The 19,854-nt window shown below is 38.2% G+C and overlaps 1 protein-coding gene across 4 annotated transcripts in view; it reads left to right on the top strand.

The window, feature by feature from the left end:
• The window catches only part of NSMCE2 (NSE2 (MMS21) homolog, SMC5-SMC6 complex SUMO ligase), a 226,572-nt gene that overhangs the window by 102,487 nt on the left and 104,231 nt on the right, over nucleotides 1–19,854 (top strand). For 2 of the 4 annotated variants that reach the window (XM_005613276.4, XM_070222486.1), the window contains one exon: nucleotides 15,172–15,255. The exons of the other annotated variants lie outside the window; for them this stretch is intronic. In XM_005613276.4, coding sequence (XP_005613333.2) covers nucleotides 15,172–15,255 — 84 coding nt within the window. The remainder of the gene's footprint in view (nucleotides 1–15,171; nucleotides 15,256–19,854) is intronic. 4 annotated transcript variants of the gene reach the window in all.

Below are 19,854 nucleotides of genomic sequence, written 5' to 3' on the forward strand. Positions count from 1 at the left end.
AGCGGATGGACAGAAGGAGATGTAAGAATAGCCTAAGTTGCATTTAGTATTTCCACAGTTCCAAAGCTTAGATATAAATGAAAGATGAGCATTTCTGCTTAATTTATCTGGCTGGATTCCTGTGCCTAATGGCTGCATATATACCATAAACATTGTGAAGAAGCAACCATGGAAACACTTGTTTTCTTGTTGGGCTAAATTTACTCTGGGTTGAATATTAACACAGTGCCTGGCAGTACTTTAAAAGCAAAAATAGCTTAAGCGTGACTCACTCTGAGTCATTTACTGCTAGTGCTGCTATACTGCCTGGAGCTTGACATTGAACAAGTTGGCAGCCTGTATTGCTACATTTTTTCTAGGAACTCTGAACACATTTCATTCTTGTGAATTCGCTTGTGCAACGATATTAAATAGAGTAATATGTTTATTTTGTTTCAAAGTCAAATGAATTTGAAAATGGTGAAACTGAAGTATTTTTCTTGGGCTTTCTGGAAAAGCTAGATTCTCAGAATTCTCCTGTGGTTAAAAGACTTAATTTTATAAAGAATTAATAAAATGTCATGGAGGTTTTGTTTTAGAAGCTTGGGCTTTTCTGATCGAAAACATCATTCTGCCTGAAAATCATTGTAAAAATGAGCCTGGTAGTACTGTCAAGTAGTCTTCTGAAATTACCTGACGAGATGGATCGTGCCCTTCAGAAGACTTTTTCTTTTTCTTTCTTCTTCTTCTTCTTGTTAATACGATGAAACATTCAACACAGCCTGCCTTGTAGTTAAGTTGGGTGTATGACTTATAAACTTGTCTCTTGTTATTAAAGGTTATATACTGGGAAGCTCGTTGGTTTTGAAAGGCAGACTAAACCCATCCCTGGGATTTCTATTGGCCCTTTAAATGTATTACATGCCTTCCCCTGAGTAACCGTGTGGCTGAGGAGGGAGTGAGTAGCTTGTTGGCTGACTGTAGGAAAACCTCTGAAGGTCCAGTTGATCTCATCTGGGCTGGGGTCAGGAATGGCTGAGAATCTAAAACTATACTTAGGAGGATGGTTTCCCCTTGATGTCGCAACCTTTACTTTAAAATGTTTTCGTGTTTAGTTTTCGGAGTTGACTAACAATATAATTTCAATTGAGGCTTAGTTTCAGCTCTTTTATTATAAACTATAGGAAACATGAATTCTTTTTCTATTTAAAGGCACTATCATTTTGCCTGAGGATTTCAATGATTTGTATAGAAAGAGTTTTCCTGTGACAGCCTAAAACTAAAATGAGTCTAACCTAATGCTTGATACTCTTTTGAAATTGTGTTACCATAAAGTTCTTACATTAGAAGATGTAACCCTGGCAGGGAATTTCAACATAGTTGCATAAATTGTGTTTCATATTACAACTTGTTCTCTGCTTGACTTCATTGAAATTAATAAAAGGACTCTTTCAGAAGGATCTGGTGAGTTAGCATCATTATTTAAAAAAAAAAAAGTAAAGAACTTACTCATAATGTATCCTGTGTTGCTAAGTTTTCAGAGTTAGCTATCTCAGCCACACCCAAAAGCCCTTTCAGAAGAATGAAATCTACTTATTCATTTGTGCTGGCTTAGAATTTTCTTCCCAATGAAGGAAAAAGTAAAAGAACTGAGATCGATATGAATTTTCCCTGAGATGATGATTTCATGAAAAACTAACCTTTGGAAACTGAGTTGCTGCCAAGTCTTGAATGTACTGTGCAGTTCCTTATTCTGTGGTTGAAGAGCTCCTTTAAAGCAGGAGTCTCTGACTTGGGCCCTGTGGGTGCTAAAAATATCCCCAAGATGCTTTTTGTATCCCAAAGGGGTACCCTTGCCCTGCCCTGTGTCTAGAGGAGAGAACGCCAGTCCCTGCTGAAGCACTCGTCTGTGTCCTGGTCACACAGACCCTCTGCTGCTGCATTTTGGAGGCATATAAATGGGCTATTTGTATGGCTTGAAAATTAACTCAACAAGATTTAGTTAGCCAACCCTTTTCAGATTGTAAACTGAGTCTCAGCATGGCTCAGTAGCCACTCTGTTATTACTGTAGTTATGTAGATGTGTCTTGTCCTTAGAAATGTGTTAGGAGAACTAAAGCCTTCACGCAGGGCCTAGCGTAAAGTAAGCATTCAATAAAAGCTCACTAAGTCTGAATTTATTTATATGACAAATATTGCAACCGCTCATCTTATTTGGTCTGCAAAGCTTTGTTCTTTTCCTTTCATTCACTTCTATACCCGAACATTTATTGAGCTCTTGTTATATGCGAGAAACTGAGATATTTGAGACAAAAAATTAATAAGCCATGAGGCCGGCCCTGTAGCATAGTGGTTAAGTTCACATGCTCCGCTTCTGCAGCCCAGGGTTCTTGGGTTCAGATCCCGGGCGCCAACCTACACACCACTCATCAAGCCATGCTGTGGCTGCATCCCACAGAGAAAATAGAGGAAGATTGGCACAGATGTTAGTTCAGGGACAATCTTCTTCAAACAAAAAGGGGAAGATTGGCAATAGATGTTAGCTCAGGGCCAATCTTTCTCACCAAAAAAAAAAATAATAATAATTAATAATCCTTCAAGAAGTTCATTCTTAACTTGGAGAGGCAGATGTGCAAAGTTAAATACAGTCATCATACTCTTTTAAAAAGTCTAGTTACAAGGATGCATGACATTGCAGTAGTAATATTTTCTTTTTGACCAATAACAATTATTGGCTTTCTTTTGAACACTTACTGTGTACCACCTCTATTCATGGTGCTGTGAGGTAGGTGCTGGAATCATCTCCATTTTGCAGAGGAGGATATTGAGGTGCATAGTTATTGAGCAATTCGCCCAACTTGATATCCATGATTCAGACCCAGGAAATCTGGCTAAAGAGTCCATGCCCTTCACTATTATGTAAACTGCCTCCTGTGGACTGACTTTGTTGAGGAAAAAGAAAGCACTCTTAGAAGTAAGAGGAAGTGGGAAGTCAGTACACCAGTGATAATGTGATCTTTTTTGTGGGACATTAGATTTTTAAAAAAATGAGTGCTTATTTTGGAGTACTTTTGCTAAATTCTGTGTTGCTAAAACAAAGTGGCCTCAGAAGTGGGCTGATTCTGAGAGTGATGTACCACGTGTCCAGCATATCTTTCTTAGGCTACATGTGCTAATCCCTACCATGGGCTGAGGCTGAGAACTTAATGTTCTTACACATTACCTCAGAGATGAAAATCAGCTCTTAAACCAGCGTTGGTTTCTGCCGTTCACCGCGCACACTGGGCAGTGCCTGGAAGCAACTGAGTCAACAGGAAAGCCTGCCTTCGGTGGGAGGCACTGCTGCTTTCATTTTGTTGCTCTTTTAAGCTCTGTAACAACCTCTTTCTGTCCTTTTGACTCCATTCACTCAAACCCAACAATTCTTTTTTATAGCCAACACTGCTAAACAGTACTGAGAGCCTGCAGCTCTTGTTTCTTGGCTTTGTCCAAGCTCCTGAGAGCAGCAGAGCAGTGGAAGCAGAGAAAACTATCAGCTCGCCCTGTTCCCACATCCTCTAGGTTGCCAGCCCCACTGCACCCTCCGCCCTCTTCAAGCAGGGGCTGAAGGTACAGCAAGCAAATATGCATCTCCAGGGAGGACCCCAAGAGTTCATTTGTTTCGTGTTGTGCTTCGGATACATTTGTTTCTATTTAGTAGAGTACTCCCTGTCTCTTTCTTGGTGTATTTTACAAGAAAGTGTTTTCTCAGGGCCAGCCCCATGGCCGAGTGGTGAAGTTCACAGCCCAGGATTTCATCGCTTCGTATTCTAGACGCAAACCTACTCACCACTCATCAAGCCGTGCCGTGGCGGCGTGCTACATAGAAGAATTGGAATGACTTGCAACTAGGATATACAACTATGTACTGGGGCTTCGGGGAAAGAAAAAAAAAAGAGGAAGATTGGCGACAGATGTTAGCTCAGGGCCAATCTTCCTCACAAAAAAAATACCTTAAAAAGAAAAGATGTTTTCTCTTAACATGGGAGCAAATTATACTTATTCGCTGAACAAAGTTATCTGCAAAGTCATTTTAGTTTTCATTTCAGGCAGCACAGCTTTTGGCAATTGTAGACAAATTATCATACTGTTTGGGGAGGTATAAAATAGCACACTTTAACTAGAGAATGAATGCATTTCCAGGTACAATATTAGTGTTTTATTATTTTTCGAGTAATGATTTCCAAAACATGAATTTTTAATAGACTTGTTACAGTTTAATCAAAGTGTATCATTGAGTCTCCAGAGTTCCCTTCACTTAGCACCCACATGTGTAACACTTAACAAGAATTTACACTTTTGATTCAATACAACCTTGTATTTATTTATAGAAAAGACTGCATACAATTTCCTTCAAGAAAACTAGAATCAAGCGTTTTATCTTTAGCTTTTTCTTGGCACATTAAACTGACATATTGGGCATCAAGATGATGCACTATGGAAATAAATGCATTCCTACCCTGAGGGTATTTTGACTTCTTTGTGGCCTAGTCTTTGTGTAGACTTTTTAAAAAACATGTCCAATCCTGACATTTTAAAATATTTTATAAATTCACCAGAAAAGGACGGTGACCATACAGTTATCAGATGGTAAATTCTAATCATGGGACATTCGCGTGGCTTGTTTGTAATTGAAGACAGTGCATCCTTTGTAATTGAAGATAGTGCAGTTGAGGACATGGGATGGCCAGGAACAGAAAGTAGAGAGGTGAACAGCTGCTCTCTCTGTGCTGTGCCCCCTCACATCTGTAGCCGGCATCAGTTCTAGATCTCATCCTTGATGCTCGGGGCCTTAGGGGCCTGGGAAGCCCATTTGAGCATTGTAGGCCATTCTTTCTACATGAGTGTTTTCCTTTCCCGACTTCTAGAGGAAGGAATACTGCTTGTCCGAGTGAGAATGATTCTTGAGAATGAAAATGTGGTTTTGGAAATGAAGAGTTGGAGTCGGGGGTAGAAAAGAGAGAGAGGCAGGGGAATAAGCAGGAATGGGGGAGACAATTTGGGGAGGAGGAGATGACTTTCCCTCTGCCCTGTACTCCTCCCTGTTTGACCATCTGGTTATTTCTGCTTTCTCCCTTAGCTTCCTCTTTCCTCTGCTCCTTTGATGCCTCTGCCCTCCAAAAGTTGTTCTCTCCTCCCCCCTCTCATCTTTCTGTGTCCTTTCCAACCTCCCACTCCCCATCAACTTCCTTTAGTGTCTCCATCCCATTTTGCAGAGGGGTCTACCAGTGAGTGCCACATTCACAACCATGGCTGGCATAGTCTGAAATACCTGCGGTCACTTGAGGTCTGTTTTAGGATCAACCTTTACTACCCAACAAGCTTAGCCTGACTTTTCAAGTTCCCTTCATGTCAGAATGACCCCTTGCACTCATCCTCACCCATCTTCCAATTGGGTGATCAGCATGCAGATCCATGAGATGTGAGACGAGAGAGGCCCTGCCGTGTCCTAGACCCCATGGTAGAAGGTTCATGAATGGCGTCCACATCGGTTCTGCAGCTAACTGTGAGACAGTGGGCCATTTCCTCTGAGTTGTGGATGGGGTAACCGGCTCAGAGAATGCAAGTCACCCAGCTGACAAGTGGCTCGACTGGAATGCCAGCCCAGTCTTTCCCCTCCAGAGCTGGACCTTAGCTGTCTACTGAGTAACTGGTCAAATGCTTGCTTACTCTGCTTTCTGTTTAGAATTAAGAAAAACTTTTATTAATGTCTTTTTCTAAACTATGGCATCAACTCTCAGTTTTTAATGATGTATACATGAATATATTGTGATTAATACTAAAAATTAGAAAGTTTGTTACTGGGCTAATAAAACTCTTTAGTATTTGCAAATCCATTTAGGCTTTAATTAGGATTTCTTTATAATCAATCTTTTTTTAATTACTTTGCTAACTATATAATTGGGTATATTGTAGAAAATTCAGATGACATAAAGGACAAATAAATAAAAATCACCTGTAATCCCACCACTCAGATAACCACGTATTAACATCTTCTGTATTTCCTTAGTCTTTTTTCCTATAAAATATGTACTGACAAAATTGTGATCAGCTGTGTATCTTGATTATTCACTCAGTATAGTGTGATAAGTATTTGAAAACATGATTTCAAAATGCCTAATATTCCATTTTATGTGATTTCCTTTTTGAGTCATTACCCTTTATTAATATTCACTCACTTGTAGTGTATCAGTGGATAACAACTGGTATTATCAATTTTTAAAGTCAATTTGGTAGTTTAAAAAAATATCTTACTCTCTGCACTGAGTCTGAAGTATCAAAAATGCACCATTTTTAAGTCATTTCTTTGTTATTTTTAATTTATATATTATAAAGATTAAACAATAGCATTTTCTAGGGAGCAGTTGTTTTCTAAAAATTACTTCAAAAGTTAGAACAAGTGATTGCTGTTTTCTTCTGGTAAAAATTTACTCCTTTTGAAAATGTTTTCATACATTTATTTATTCAATCAGCAGACATTTATTAAATCCCTTCCAGTACAAGGTGGTAATTGCTGAGACTAAAAAGAAGAAAAGCGTGCTTTCTGCCTTCAAGAAGCTTAGAATTCATGCAGGTAACATATATGTAAACATAATTTTATATTTAATATAAATACGATAGTAATATTGTGACACCAAGAAATAAATACTAAGTAAAGGCTCAAGCAGTCTGCAGGAGAACACAAAGGAAAGGTGGTTAACTCTGATCAGTGGAATAAAGGGAGGACTGCCTGGAAGAGTTGACATTTGAGCTGGGCCTGGAGGTATGGGTGGAATTTCACTTGGAGAAGGCAGTAAAGAGCATGTCACGCCGAGATTATGGTATAATCAGAACCACAGGGGGCCAAGAGTGCACGTCATATTTGAGGAAAGGGAATGTTCCAGAGGGGTTGATGTGTAATGTTCAGGATTGTGGGGCAGGTGTCATGGGAGGACAGTAGTAGCAGGTGAACCTAGAACAAGAAGGGTCAAACAATTGGCGATCAATTAGTTTGTGCCTGTCCCGTTTGATTTACATAACAGTTTTGTGAACTATTAATCTCACCCTCAAAGATGGAAACGAAAGCTCAGAAGGCCTAAGTGATTTCCCACAAGGTCGCAAAGCTTTAAGAAGCAGGACCAAAATTCAGACCTAGGCCTGAAGTTCATGCTTTTTTCCCCACAACTTCTCTAGAGAGATAAAAGTACAGAAAGTCCTGGAAACTATGTTAAGGTGTTTATAGGCATTGGTGTTTTTTTGATGGGGGGTATTATCTGACTAGTGAAGACACTTCTAGTGGCAGGGTGAAAGATGAGGTAGAAAAAGATATTGTAAGACTACTGCAGAAATCTGAGCAAAATGTGGAGAATCTGAACTATTGCCGTGGCAGTAGAAATGGACATGAAAAGAGATGTGTGAGAGACTTTGAGAGAGAATTTAAGCACTCAGTAGGCTGCTGGTCTAAAGGCAGTGAGGAGGCCTAGATTAGGTTAGTAGTCTCGGCTTTCTTTTTAATCACTCAGCCTTAATAGTTAAATACTTTTGAGCATGTGTCCATTAGAAAAGTTTTAATATTTTAACCCCCCTTCCAATGGATTTTCTTATGCATCCTCATTTTAGAGATCACTGGAATTAATTAAGAAGGGATATTTGGGGAGGTTGGTAGAAGGAAAGGGTAGAAGCAAATTAGAGTTTGATTTTAGACGTACTGAGTTCGAGATTCCTAAAGGAGTGCAATCATTTGAAGATGCTTCATACAAAGCTGGAAGTGAGTATTAAAGATTTGAGGAAGTGAAATAATGACAAGCTTATTATATTCTAGGTGAAATTCAGCTTTATCCTCAAAATAGAGTCCAGTATATTTTTCCTCCCAGTTCTACTTTCTGTGTAAGAATAATTATGGATAAAAAGTCAGGAGTCTATTTTATATGATTTTTAGCTACATATCTGGAGTTGATGTTTTAGTGTTTTATTATTTGATTCTCAACTAAATATTCATAGATTCTTGAAAATGTTATCCTTGGTGGTCTAATTACAGAGTGAGTACTCTTAAAGTAGATCTTTTGTGTAGTCTAAAACATGGAGATCTTCTTGAAGACTTGTGGATTATAGTTCATTGACCTTTTCAGACTTCTTTAGAATATTTGAAGCTATCAAGCCTAAACGTGTCTTCCAAACAAAGGGATTCATCCAAAGATCAGAGTGTCTTTATAAATGGCTTATGCTTTTCAGTAACTTTCTCAAAAGTTTAATTCTCAATTTCCTTCTGGCCAGTCCTTCATCACTAAGTTAATAGGTATAAAGCCTAGCCTAGAATATTTTCAATTTACTAAGACCCTACAATTATATGATTAAAGAAACAAAAGCTGGTTGGTGTTTTTGGGTTGGTTCAGTCTGGTTTGATTTTATTTTAATTAAGAATACTAGTTTTTCAACCTTCAGTAAACAAAATCTTTTATCATTGATACTCATATCTTGTTTCCCTTTGGGGAAGTAGAGATGAGAAACAGCTGTGGTTTCTCCAAATCTCATGAAGTCCAATTAACTTTCTTCCTTTTGTCTATTTTCTGTTCAGTGTCCAATGAATAGGAGTACAATTGTAAAACTGGTCACATGCTGATGTGGGAAAGCTCCTTTTCTTTTTTATTGCTTAATGGATAAAAGGTATAAAGAACTTACTAGATCAAGTTCACAAAAAGAGTCTTTGGTGCAATTGGGCAAAACAGATTCTCCAAACTAGTACCTAAAAATGGGAACATTCCTGTTGGAGGAAATGGCAAAGCAAAATCAAGTTGATGGGTCTCCCTGGTCTTGCCCCTGTCTTTCTCAGGCAGCAGGGGGCAGCAGCATGAGCTATCAGTACTCCTGGAGTGGTCAGCTTTTGCTAGCTCTTCCCTTCACTGAGCTCTCTACATAGCAGGACAACTGACCTGAACAGACAGCGAATTGTTAGACTGAGAGAGAGGATTAAGGCATTGAACAAAATCACAATATTGATTGGTAGTTGATAAGAATTACAGTATCTGATATTAAATCTCTCACGTATTATTCTGTTCTCTTGCTTTTTAAGTTTTTATTCTAGAGACATTTTGAGAGAACACATATTTAGGACTGTTAGTCCCAGAATAAACCTTATAGTCTCAGAGTGTTTATAGTTGTTTTACAGGTAGTAGCAGGCTGATCCAGTATAAAGGAAGTGCTGTGCCACATAGTGAGGATTTAGTAAATGTGAATGAATGCTGACATCCCTTCAAGACGACAGCTTGTTTCCATAGCTTATCAGTGAGTTCACAGTCTATCACTCCTTTGCATTTGGCCAGCATAAAGCAGCACAGTAATTGCAAGAGCAAAGTGATTAAAGCATCTTAAGCCCTTTGTTCTAGTTCTGCCACTTTCATATTGATAAGTGCTCAGAGACCAACCTCTTTAAAGCCTTTCTAACTCCTGGAACGGAATTTTTGTTTCCTTTTGCATTCCACAGAACTCTGATCATACTCATCATAGCACTTTCGCACGCTGCAGGTGGCAACCCGGCAGTGAATAATGAAATCATTGTGAAAGGTTGTGACCAGCATTTTATTTAAAAAGAAAAGATGCTGAATAGGGTAGACTATAAAATACCACATGCATCACGCATGGGAAGAATGTTGTTTCGTGCAACTTTTGATCCACTTAAACATGTATTTGTATATACCGTACTGGGTTGGAATGTAAAAGGTATTTGTTACCACAGGTCATAGTAAGAAGATTTTTAAAAAACACTTCATTGTAGCACAAATCACATCAACATATGATTATCAGTTTATAAATATGTCCTTTCTAACTAGACTGTGCACCTCTCGAAAGAAGGAATCACATTTTCTTTGTCTCTTAATTCCTAATACCTAGGACAGATCTGCCTGACACATAGTAGGTGTTCAGTAAACGTTTGTGGAATGAATGAATGAATGAAAGATATGAAAGTCACAACTTCTCTGAGCCTCATATTTTTCATAAATTAGAATTTATTTCATAAATTAGAATATACAGAATTCTACTATAATTTATAGATATAAATTCTCTCTCATACTGTGTTATGTGCAATAACACAGTATCTCACAGTGTTACTGTGAAGATCAGTTGATATAACGGATGTGAAGTGCTTTGTGTAAGCGCTATGCACGTGATGAGGATTATTTTTAAAACTTCTCATTATGGAATGTTTCAACATACAAAGTAGGCACAGTGGAAGATGAATTTCTGTGTACTCATCCCCACCATCAACAAACAGTCAGCAACTCACAGCTGATTCTGTTGCATCAACATCCTCTCCCACCTCCCTCTTCCCATATTACTATAAAGCAAAGATTGTTTTTGCTCCTTTTCCTTCTCCTCCTTTATTTCCCCCCTCTCCTCCTTCTCTTCCTTTTTTTACCTTTCCAAATACGTAGAAATATTCTTAAAATTCTTTAAAAATGCAATCATTAGTGCCAAGAAATATAAGTTAGTAGTTTAGACTAAAGTTCTGTTGTATTGTTGTGTGAATGACTTATTCTCTGACATAACATATTTTATTTCTCAAGATTTTCATATGATGGTGACCAACTACATTGCAAAACAGTGGTCACCTTCCAGAGTTGTAACTAGTTCTGGAGGCTTAGTTACACAATTGCCAACTCCGTCATCTTCTACGGGGATGTGACCTTATAGACGAGTAAAGAGTGAAGCATGACAGATGATTTTTGAATTTTTGTTTTTTATCATGTAATAGCCCTCAAGCTTTTGACCTCTTGCTAGGCAGCGTAGACTTTTGGAATACTGTACAGCTATAATAAACTCTGCTTTAAGACTATAGCCCAGGGTTGTAACATGTAACTCAGAAATCAGAATCCACTTTAATTTATGCATTCTTGAAATATTTTTCCAGAATAAAATGAATATAAATGCCCATTTATTTAAAAATATTTCAAGCCTTACGTGTACTAATACAAGGAGGTTGCCCCATTCCCAAGTTGGGAGAGTTGTAGCAGAGAGATGGAGGAGGTGAAACTCATATGATAAGAGTGTCATGATTCCAAAAATGTTGTGGATCACAGATCTAGGTCGATTTCTAGATGTCAAGGACATCAACATTCCACCAGTCTACCCTGCTGGAAACCTAGAAATCTTCATCTTTTCCCCTTTCATTTCCTACACCCCAAAAATAGATCTTATTGATTATTTAGAAAAGTCTCTTGGCTTTGTCTTTTCTCTTCCCATGACCAGAGTATCAGTCCTGATCTTTATCAGCACACATCTGGACTGTAATATCAGTTAAGGAGAAGTGCACTAATATGTTTTGACCATGCCCTTTTATATACATTTAATCCGTACAACAATCTTGGACAGGTATGCGCATTTTTCAGATTGTGAACACTGGGCAAGCTCTTTCTATTATATTGCTAAGAAATCTCCTTACTTTGAGTCTTTCTTCCCCTGTAATGCATTCTGTACAAGATTACCGTCATAATCTCCCTAAAATGCAACTTTTAATATAACTTAGTTAATAAAACCTATAATTACTGATCTAGCTCTTTACAAATTAGCAAAGATTCTTCACATTAGATCTCATTCTGCACAAACTACTCAATGAGGTTAATATCATCTCATATTATTACCTTGTAAAGTGACCTATAATGACTTCTATTTTCCATCAGACCAATGATAAGCCCTTAATGTTGATGACATCCCACGTTATATGCTGTGGCTCTAATATGTCCATTTAATCATCTCTCTCAGTGTCAGCTGCAGTTAGCTTTAGCCAGGTGAACTTTCTCCTTAGGTACCATTCTCCTTTCTTTCCTAATGTTTGCTCAAAACACAACTCTTGTCCTCCTCACCCAACTCTGTCCTCTTTCAACACTACCAATCCTACATGGTCCAAAGGTAGAAAAGGTCCTACCTTTTTGAAGAAGCCTTTCCCAGTAATTTCTGTCTTCCCATCTATTTTTTCTTCTTGATTTTTTTTGATCATATATGTTTGCCCTTGCATGCAATTAAAATATTTTTTCCTAATTTTAAAATGCTTCACGTAAAAATATTATATGGGATATTTGAAAGTGAGAAGATAGCTCCTCTAGCCTCACAGTCTCAGTCTGTAGAAGTAACCACTGTTACGTGTCTTTACGGTCATCCTCTGCATAAGCAGGGATACGCATGGCATGTATACACACACCTCTGCTTACACACATAGGAGGTGTAGATATAGACATAGTACCTATACGTACACCGTTCTGTTACTTTCTCTTTTTACTTGACAGTGTATCTTGGAAATCTTTCTATGCCATTGAATATAAGTGATTGCATTTAAACATATCTCTTTTCCCTCACATTGTTTCAAGTCAAATTGTTTTATGCATATAGAACTTATCTTCCTTCAAAAAAATAGAATGGGAACTCCTCAAGGGCAAGAATAATTACATATTCATTCTCTATTACATTCCTTTATTCTTTCGCATTTATTGCGTATTTCACCATTTGTGCTGTGGGAAATTGAAGATGTTTGCTGCTCATAAACCCTAAGAAGTTAGGATCTAGTAGGCGAGCATCCACTTTCTACATGTCACTGTAACGCAGGGAAGAAATGGAGAAGTGACACAGATTCTCTTCTTGGAAACGTGGCCAAATAGGTTATTTGAACAATCCTCTTGCTGAAAATAATTCGAACAGTTGAGTGTGTGTAAGAAAACATCCTCAGAGCAGCAAAGGGCAAAAAAGATAAGGAATTAAAGGCCAAAATCTAGGAGAAGTGAGACCTCAGAGAGGTTTAGAGAACTGAAGCTACTTTTGCCCCCAGAGCATTTGCTAAACCAGGCAAATTTGAACTTTCCCTGCCTCATCGATGGTAAAACTCTGCAGAAGGTCAGGAAAGGATTAACATAAAATTCTGAATAATGATTTGGGGGGGTGGGTTCAAGGAGTTTCTGGGGTACTCAATTTTCTATTTATTAACCTAGTGGTAGCTATACAGAGTGATTTATTTTCTAAGCTGAGCTTATTTATTTTGTACACTTTTCTATTTACATGGTAAAATTTACAACAAAGAACTAAATGTAAAAGAACGAGTTATAAGGCAGTTTGTATAGTGTGATCCCACGTGTGTGTGTTACATAAATGCATGTGTGCATGTGTATTACATAAATGGATGTGTGCATGTGTGTGTTACATAAATGGATGTGTGCATGTGTGTTACATAAATGGATGTGTGCATGTGTGTGTTACATAAATGGATTGTGCATATGTGTGTTACATAAATGCGCGTGTGCATGTGTGTTACATAAATGCACGTGTGCATTACATAAATGCACGTGTGCATGTGTGTGGTACATAAATGGATGTGTGCATGTGTGTGTGTTACATAAATGGGGTGTCAAATAAATTTGATGTGATAAATACAGAAATTTATGTTTACATACATTTATAAATATGTATGTGTTGGTGATGCAAAAGTTTATGTGTGTTTGTTTCATATACATAGAAAAAGGTCTGGAAGTGGATTCACTAAACTCCTGAGGGCAACCGTAGGAGAGAGAACAGGGATGGGAAAGGAGCAAGGGAGGAAATTATACTTTGTGCTTCATACTGTAGTTAAATTTTTTAAATAATCGTCATCATTGTTGTTTAGTATTTTTTAAAAAACAGGTTTTAAAAAAGATATGGCTTCTGTCTCAGCCCATGGATATAAAAGCACCAACTCCATCATGCTCCATACCACTTGGCACAATACCTTTTTTAAAAAAAGTGTCTTGGTCCTTTGCTGGACTGTAAGCTCTTAAAAGGAACAAGACTGTGTAATGTTTTTCTTTAGATCTCTTGTACCTAGTAAATCTTGATACATAGTACACAGTCTGTAAATACTAGTGTACGTACCTTAATGTATGTACCTTAATGAGTAAATGTACCTTAAGAACAGAGGGCTATAGGCATCCAGTAGATATAACATTTCCTTAGAGGCTCTTGTTATACTTTTGAATATTATTTTGGACCTGGCACAGCAGTGGGCATAAAGTTGGCATAATGACTACAAGTTGATTTGAATTTAACCTACACTTTGTGGAATCTGTAGGCAAATGTGGAGTCCGCCATGTGGTGTCCCTCTTGATCCTGACAACAGGGAAATGAAAATACTCTTTGAAAATTAAACTAAGAAATGAACAGCTAATAGATTAAAGCCAAGAGAGGCAACAAGATTTTAAGAGACATAAAGATTCCTTGGGCAGTGAGATTTGACTATAACCTAATTGAGGATATTGACATCTTAAAAACACACATATAACCTCCATCAGAAGAGCATTTTCTCTGTCTCTAAAACAGAGAAAAAGAAAAGCTATTACTGTAATTGTTATGACACCTAACAAAGCACTGCCTGACCAATAGCACCTGCCAGGTTGAGGAAAGCATCCAGCTTGCCTGGAAGAAGGAAAACCCTGTTTTCGAGAGCTGCAGAGCCTCATGCCATTTTGCACTGGAATCCTGCGTGATTAACTCCACTTGCTCTGCTTCCACGCACACCACGCTTCCCTCTGGTAATTTGCCTTCCCAGGGAGACAGTTCACTATCAGGGTGATACAGACGTTCAATATGCCTGACCCTTCTGCTGTTCATTATAAATAATAAAGTCGCCTTTTTCTTTTTTTCATACATTACTGTCTTGTGAGTTTTGTTAGCGTGAGTCTGCTTTCTGGGTCCAGTCAATGAGATTGGTATCAGAGTCTGCAAGGCTCATCAAGGTAAATGCTACCTTGTGGGCATCTGTTGGAGCGGACTGCTGGATTCCCAGGTGATGCCCATCCGTATGGTCATGCTCCATGTTTCCTTTCCATTCCACACTTCACCAGAATAATTTTTCCAGAAGTAATATGTTAGGAACATCTTAATAACATGCACATTTCAGTTAGAGAGTACCAAATAATATTACCTCAGTGACTGTAGACCCTTTTCTTCTGGGTGAGTACTATTTGTTTGGTTTTGCACATTTCACACCATATGGGTGAATGGAACATATATTGTAGATGCCACATCGTGAGGACCTCCGACAACTCATTTCCAGTTCTGGCTTCACAGCCTCTTCTGGCTTCACTTCTGGCTCTCATCTCATTGTCAACATCAGTCTGGCATCATACTCAAGTCACTTCCTAACCTGGGTCTCTCTTGCAGCAGTGAAACCTAAAGAAGATGGAGGACACAATGAGTTGGACAAGATTAAGGATAAGGATGGAAGTAGAGCAGGCAATGAACGAGGTTATAGAATTTTTTTCTTCCATTCTCGTCTTTCTCTCTTTCCTCAAAACAGTCCCCGTAGCATGTAAAAGGCTTTCAAGTCCCATACACTGCTACGGGAAAAATAAAGCACAAGTTCTCAGTGACATACTCTGCTTGTCTGTGAGTATAATGGAACTTAAACCAGATTTCAATAAATCGTTAACAGCAATTTCTTGCCAAAAAGGATATCAGAGTAAATAACAAGGCAAAACCCATTACAACTTTTAAGTGAATCCTGGAATTTTGCTTTTTAATTGACTGTTGGCATCAAATAAGTACACTTTTAGGTGGGACTTTATTAAAAAGCAATTTTTCCCTTTTCTCTCCTATTCCTCCCCTTTCACCCCAACTTCCAGACAAAATAACTGATCACTAAATTGCACCGTAAATCTATCAGGAATTTGCCCAGAGCAATCCTCAGTTGTTGCTATGATTTAAAATAACTTATCTTTAATTAGTAGATTAAGACTTCACAAAAATTTCAGATAGGATAGGTAAATAGAAAATCTTGAAAAGACTTATTTTTTACAAACTTGGTTCTTAAAAACTGTCATTTTAACAGTCAGAGAGTTATTCATTTGTACAAGTGGAGTTCTGCAGCAAAATATGACACTGTTGGATTATTAGTGCATATAATAAATTTGTGAGGCTCCTATCCCCATACGTCACTGCAGAGCTGTTCTTGTGTATTAATGTTAAGTGATACAGGCCTGAATTGCTATATGGGTAGTTATGGACCATTCCTGATTTAGATGCTGATTAACCAGTCACTGAATTCTTCAGGCTTTTTGATCATACTCACCATCCTCTGGTTTTCGTTTTCTTTGGATGAAAGATGATGCTAATGAGGAGAGGGTCCATTTTTCATCCCCATGTGAGCAAGGTTTGTTCCACAGAGACGTCTTTGATGTAAGATCAGTAGCTACACTGTGGACTCTACGGTAATCGAGGTTAGGCTACGGAGCACCAAAGCACTCAAAATCAAGCCTATTGCCACTTCTGAAGTACTTATGCTACCTTTGTGGATTAGTAACAGCATCCTGTGATACAAAAGTTAGCATTTTCTAAAGCAAACCAGGCATTATAGTATGTTACGTACCGATACGAGAAATTCCCAAAGAGGAAAAAGAAAAATCACATTCCTTTCTTTCATTACGTGTTTAACTAACGGGCAGAGGATGAATATGGTCAACATGTATTTAAAAAACACCTAGAACTCTCAAAACTACCGATATTTTTCAGAACTTACATACATTTTCTCATTTTACCAAAGTGCATGATACATTGTCAAGATTCCTACAATTAGGGAAGTAGGTAAACTGTGCTCTAAATAAAGGCAAAGAAGTGAAATGAACAGAGAAAGATGGTCATTTGAGAAGTAATGATTATCCTCTACCTGTCCCTCCCTTCTTATAAGCCCAGACCACTGCCTTCTTTTTTCTTTTTCTCTTTCCTTCTCTTGAAGGCCAGAGTCTAGACAGGGATTCACTGGACAGAACTGGAAAGACAACTCAACTGGTGGAACAGAACGAACCTAAAGTTGGGCAGCATTAGAGCAAGCTGAAGTTTGTAATGTTCAAAACTGTATAGCTCTCTTCAGACATTGACGTCTTTTGTAATGAAGCCAACCTTTTGTGCACTGAACGCATAAGGACTCTCTATAAAATGGCAGAGTGGGCAGAACTTCCTTTTCTCTCTCTGTTCTGCCTTTCTGACTTCTTTTTCTGGCCTCATCTGTTTTTCTTTAGTCCTCCTGCAGCCCTCTATCTTCTCTGATTCTAGTCCCTTTTCAGGAAAAGTTTTATCATGACATCAATCCCTGTGTGTGTCTGTGTGTTGTGTGTATGTATCTACATTTTGGTTTTGTTAGTTTGTAATACACTTTAGAATATTCGTTTCTAACCAAACAAACTCCAACAGTAATATTTAAAAAATTTTTAGGATTATTGACTCTTTAGACAGTCTGAAAATTGCCTTCGAAAAATGTATGTATTTGTAAAATGTTGGGGCCAATTTCATGGTGTTTATGCACTCTTAGTACCTACTTGGAGATCCCAACTGGGTTCAGAATCCCTGACCCATGATAGGATTCCAAGGTTATCTACTTCCATGGTCACTCGTGATGTTTGAAAATATATTCATTCACCAGATACTCATGGAATGGCTACTCCATGCCAGGAACTGTGCAGGGCACTGAGATACAGTGAAAAGGACACTGGCCGGCCCATCGAAATTTACAACATGAGGAGACAGACACATAAACAGGCAATTACAATACAGAATAAATGCAATAGTAGAAGAAGTACAGGTTCTTTGGGGGAGCGCATAAAATGAGTGTTTTAATTCAGCTTTGGGCATCACCAATGATGCCTGAGTTGTTCTCCCAAGTAGAAAGAATGCTATGTACAAAATCAAGAGAGTTATAGACGTGTACATCATGTTAAGAAGTTTGGATTTGATTTTAAAGGGTCTTAAGTTGAGGGATGATAAGAACTGATCTGCAACTGAAAGAGATAACTGATTGTAGCTTTGAGAATAGGTTGGGGGAAGCAGGAATGGAGGCGAGTTATTTTAACTAAAATACTACCAGTGTAGATGAAAAGAAGAGGAGGAGTTGAAAGGATATGAATTGGAAACCCCAGAATTTAGTGATTGACTGAATTCATTCCTTCAACAAATATTTGTTGTGTTGCTATGTGTTAGACACTCTGTTAGATGTGGTGCTGAACTGAAGAGACACCAACTCTGTCCTCAAGCCTAGTGGTGATGCCTTCCAGGCTTCTGGAGTAGACAGCTCTTTGGATGATGGTGCTGTCTACCAGAGATGGAACAGGCAGGTGTCTCAGCCCAAAGCTCCCTGGGCAGGAGAAGTACTTCTTCAAGCTATACATGCCTCTCCTGAGATTTCTAGATGTCCTTGTAGTTGAAAATCACTGTGTCTAAATGAGAGATGTTACTGATGGGGGAATGTTGCTATATAAACAATATTCGGGGAGGAGCTTGGTAACCATTGATATAGACGACAATTGGAGCCAGAAAGTAGATGAAATTACCCAGGAAGAGTACGTAGAATGAGAGGAAAGGAGGGTTAAGGATTGGATCTGGCAAAGCCATGGAGGAAGACGAGGAACCTGAGGAGAAAGCCAGGAGTGTGTAAAGAATGGAGAGCACTTTCCAAGATGGAACCAGTGGAATGGAAAGGAAGATGAGCAGTATAGCAGCAACAGTCGGCTTCAGGAGATACTGGATAGGCCTCCTGGTTTAAGATGATAACCTGAGCTTACATATTAAAGTTCACACGTTCACCACCACCATGGCTAAAGGGAATCATGAATCATCACACAGAAGGGCTCAGGGGTGGCCAGCAAAAAATAATGAAGAAATTTTATGCTCTGTGAATTACATCTCAATAAACCTGTTATTAAATAAAAAGAATAGTGATGAAAAATTTGCTCTTAATGTATTCTAACAAAATTGTTATATTTGAAAAATAAACTATAAGCATCCACATGTTTGAGGGTGGGGTAGGGTGGAGTGAAGGAGAAGTTGTTATCCACAAAAGGAGGAGAATAAGTTTGTATCCTGTTACCTGGTAGCACTACATGCGAAAAGCAATGGAGCAGGCAGCACATTAGACATTAGAGGGAAAAGAAAGGATTGTTATTCAGTTTACAACCAGCTGAGGCATCTTTTCTTGAAAGGACAACAAAAAGATCATCTTGACATTGAAAGACTCACAAAATATCCCACTCATTACTTGCTCTGAAAAATAAATTATGCAAAGTCATGCTAGAGCCAAACAAGTAATTAGTAAGAATAAAGAATCCGAGAAGGGAAAGAAATTACAGTGGAGTAGTTTTTAAAGTAGTATGGAATTAATTGTGAATAACAGTTGTTAATATAGTAGTAAGTCATAATGCTAGTGATAAATGATTCCTCAAGAAAGAATAATGTAAGAGATTAATGATAATGGAGATCTGCAATTTTAAAGTGTTTCAACAATTTGGCAGGCAGAAGGAAGAGGGAAGAGTGCAAGGAGACTCAAAAAAGTGCTGTTTTGTTACTGACATCAATAAAGACATACAGGAGAAAGTAAGTTTAAAGTTCAGCAGTACCAGAGTAGAAATAGGATGAAGAGCTTCCTAATCAGTATGGCTAAGTGAGCGGGGAAAGGAGAAAACATTTTGGAAGCATAAAAACAATATAGTTTAAAATTAAAACTAAACATTCATTACCACACAGTGAGTACTCTATTCTGTTAAAAGACAAGGATTCAAATTGATTTTTTTAAATCTAACCATAACGTGATCCAGAGGTACTCCTTAAAAAAAGAATAATAAGATGTATATAACCACAAATGCAAAGGGAATTTTTTAAAAATATGTTTGAGGGTCAGTTTGGTTGCATAGTGGTTGAGTTCACATGCTCTGCTTCGGCAGCCGAGGTTTACGGGTTTGGATCCCGGGTGTGGACCTACACATCACTCATCAAGCCATGCTGTGGCGGCATCTCATATACAAAGTAGGGGAGGATTGGCACAGATGTTAGCTCAGGGACAGTCTTCCTCACCGAAAAAAA

The sequence above is a fragment of the Equus caballus genome, chromosome 9 (genome assembly GCF_041296265.1).
Source record: "Equus caballus isolate H_3958 breed thoroughbred chromosome 9, TB-T2T, whole genome shotgun sequence".
NCBI lineage: Eukaryota > Metazoa > Chordata > Mammalia > Perissodactyla > Equidae > Equus > Equus caballus.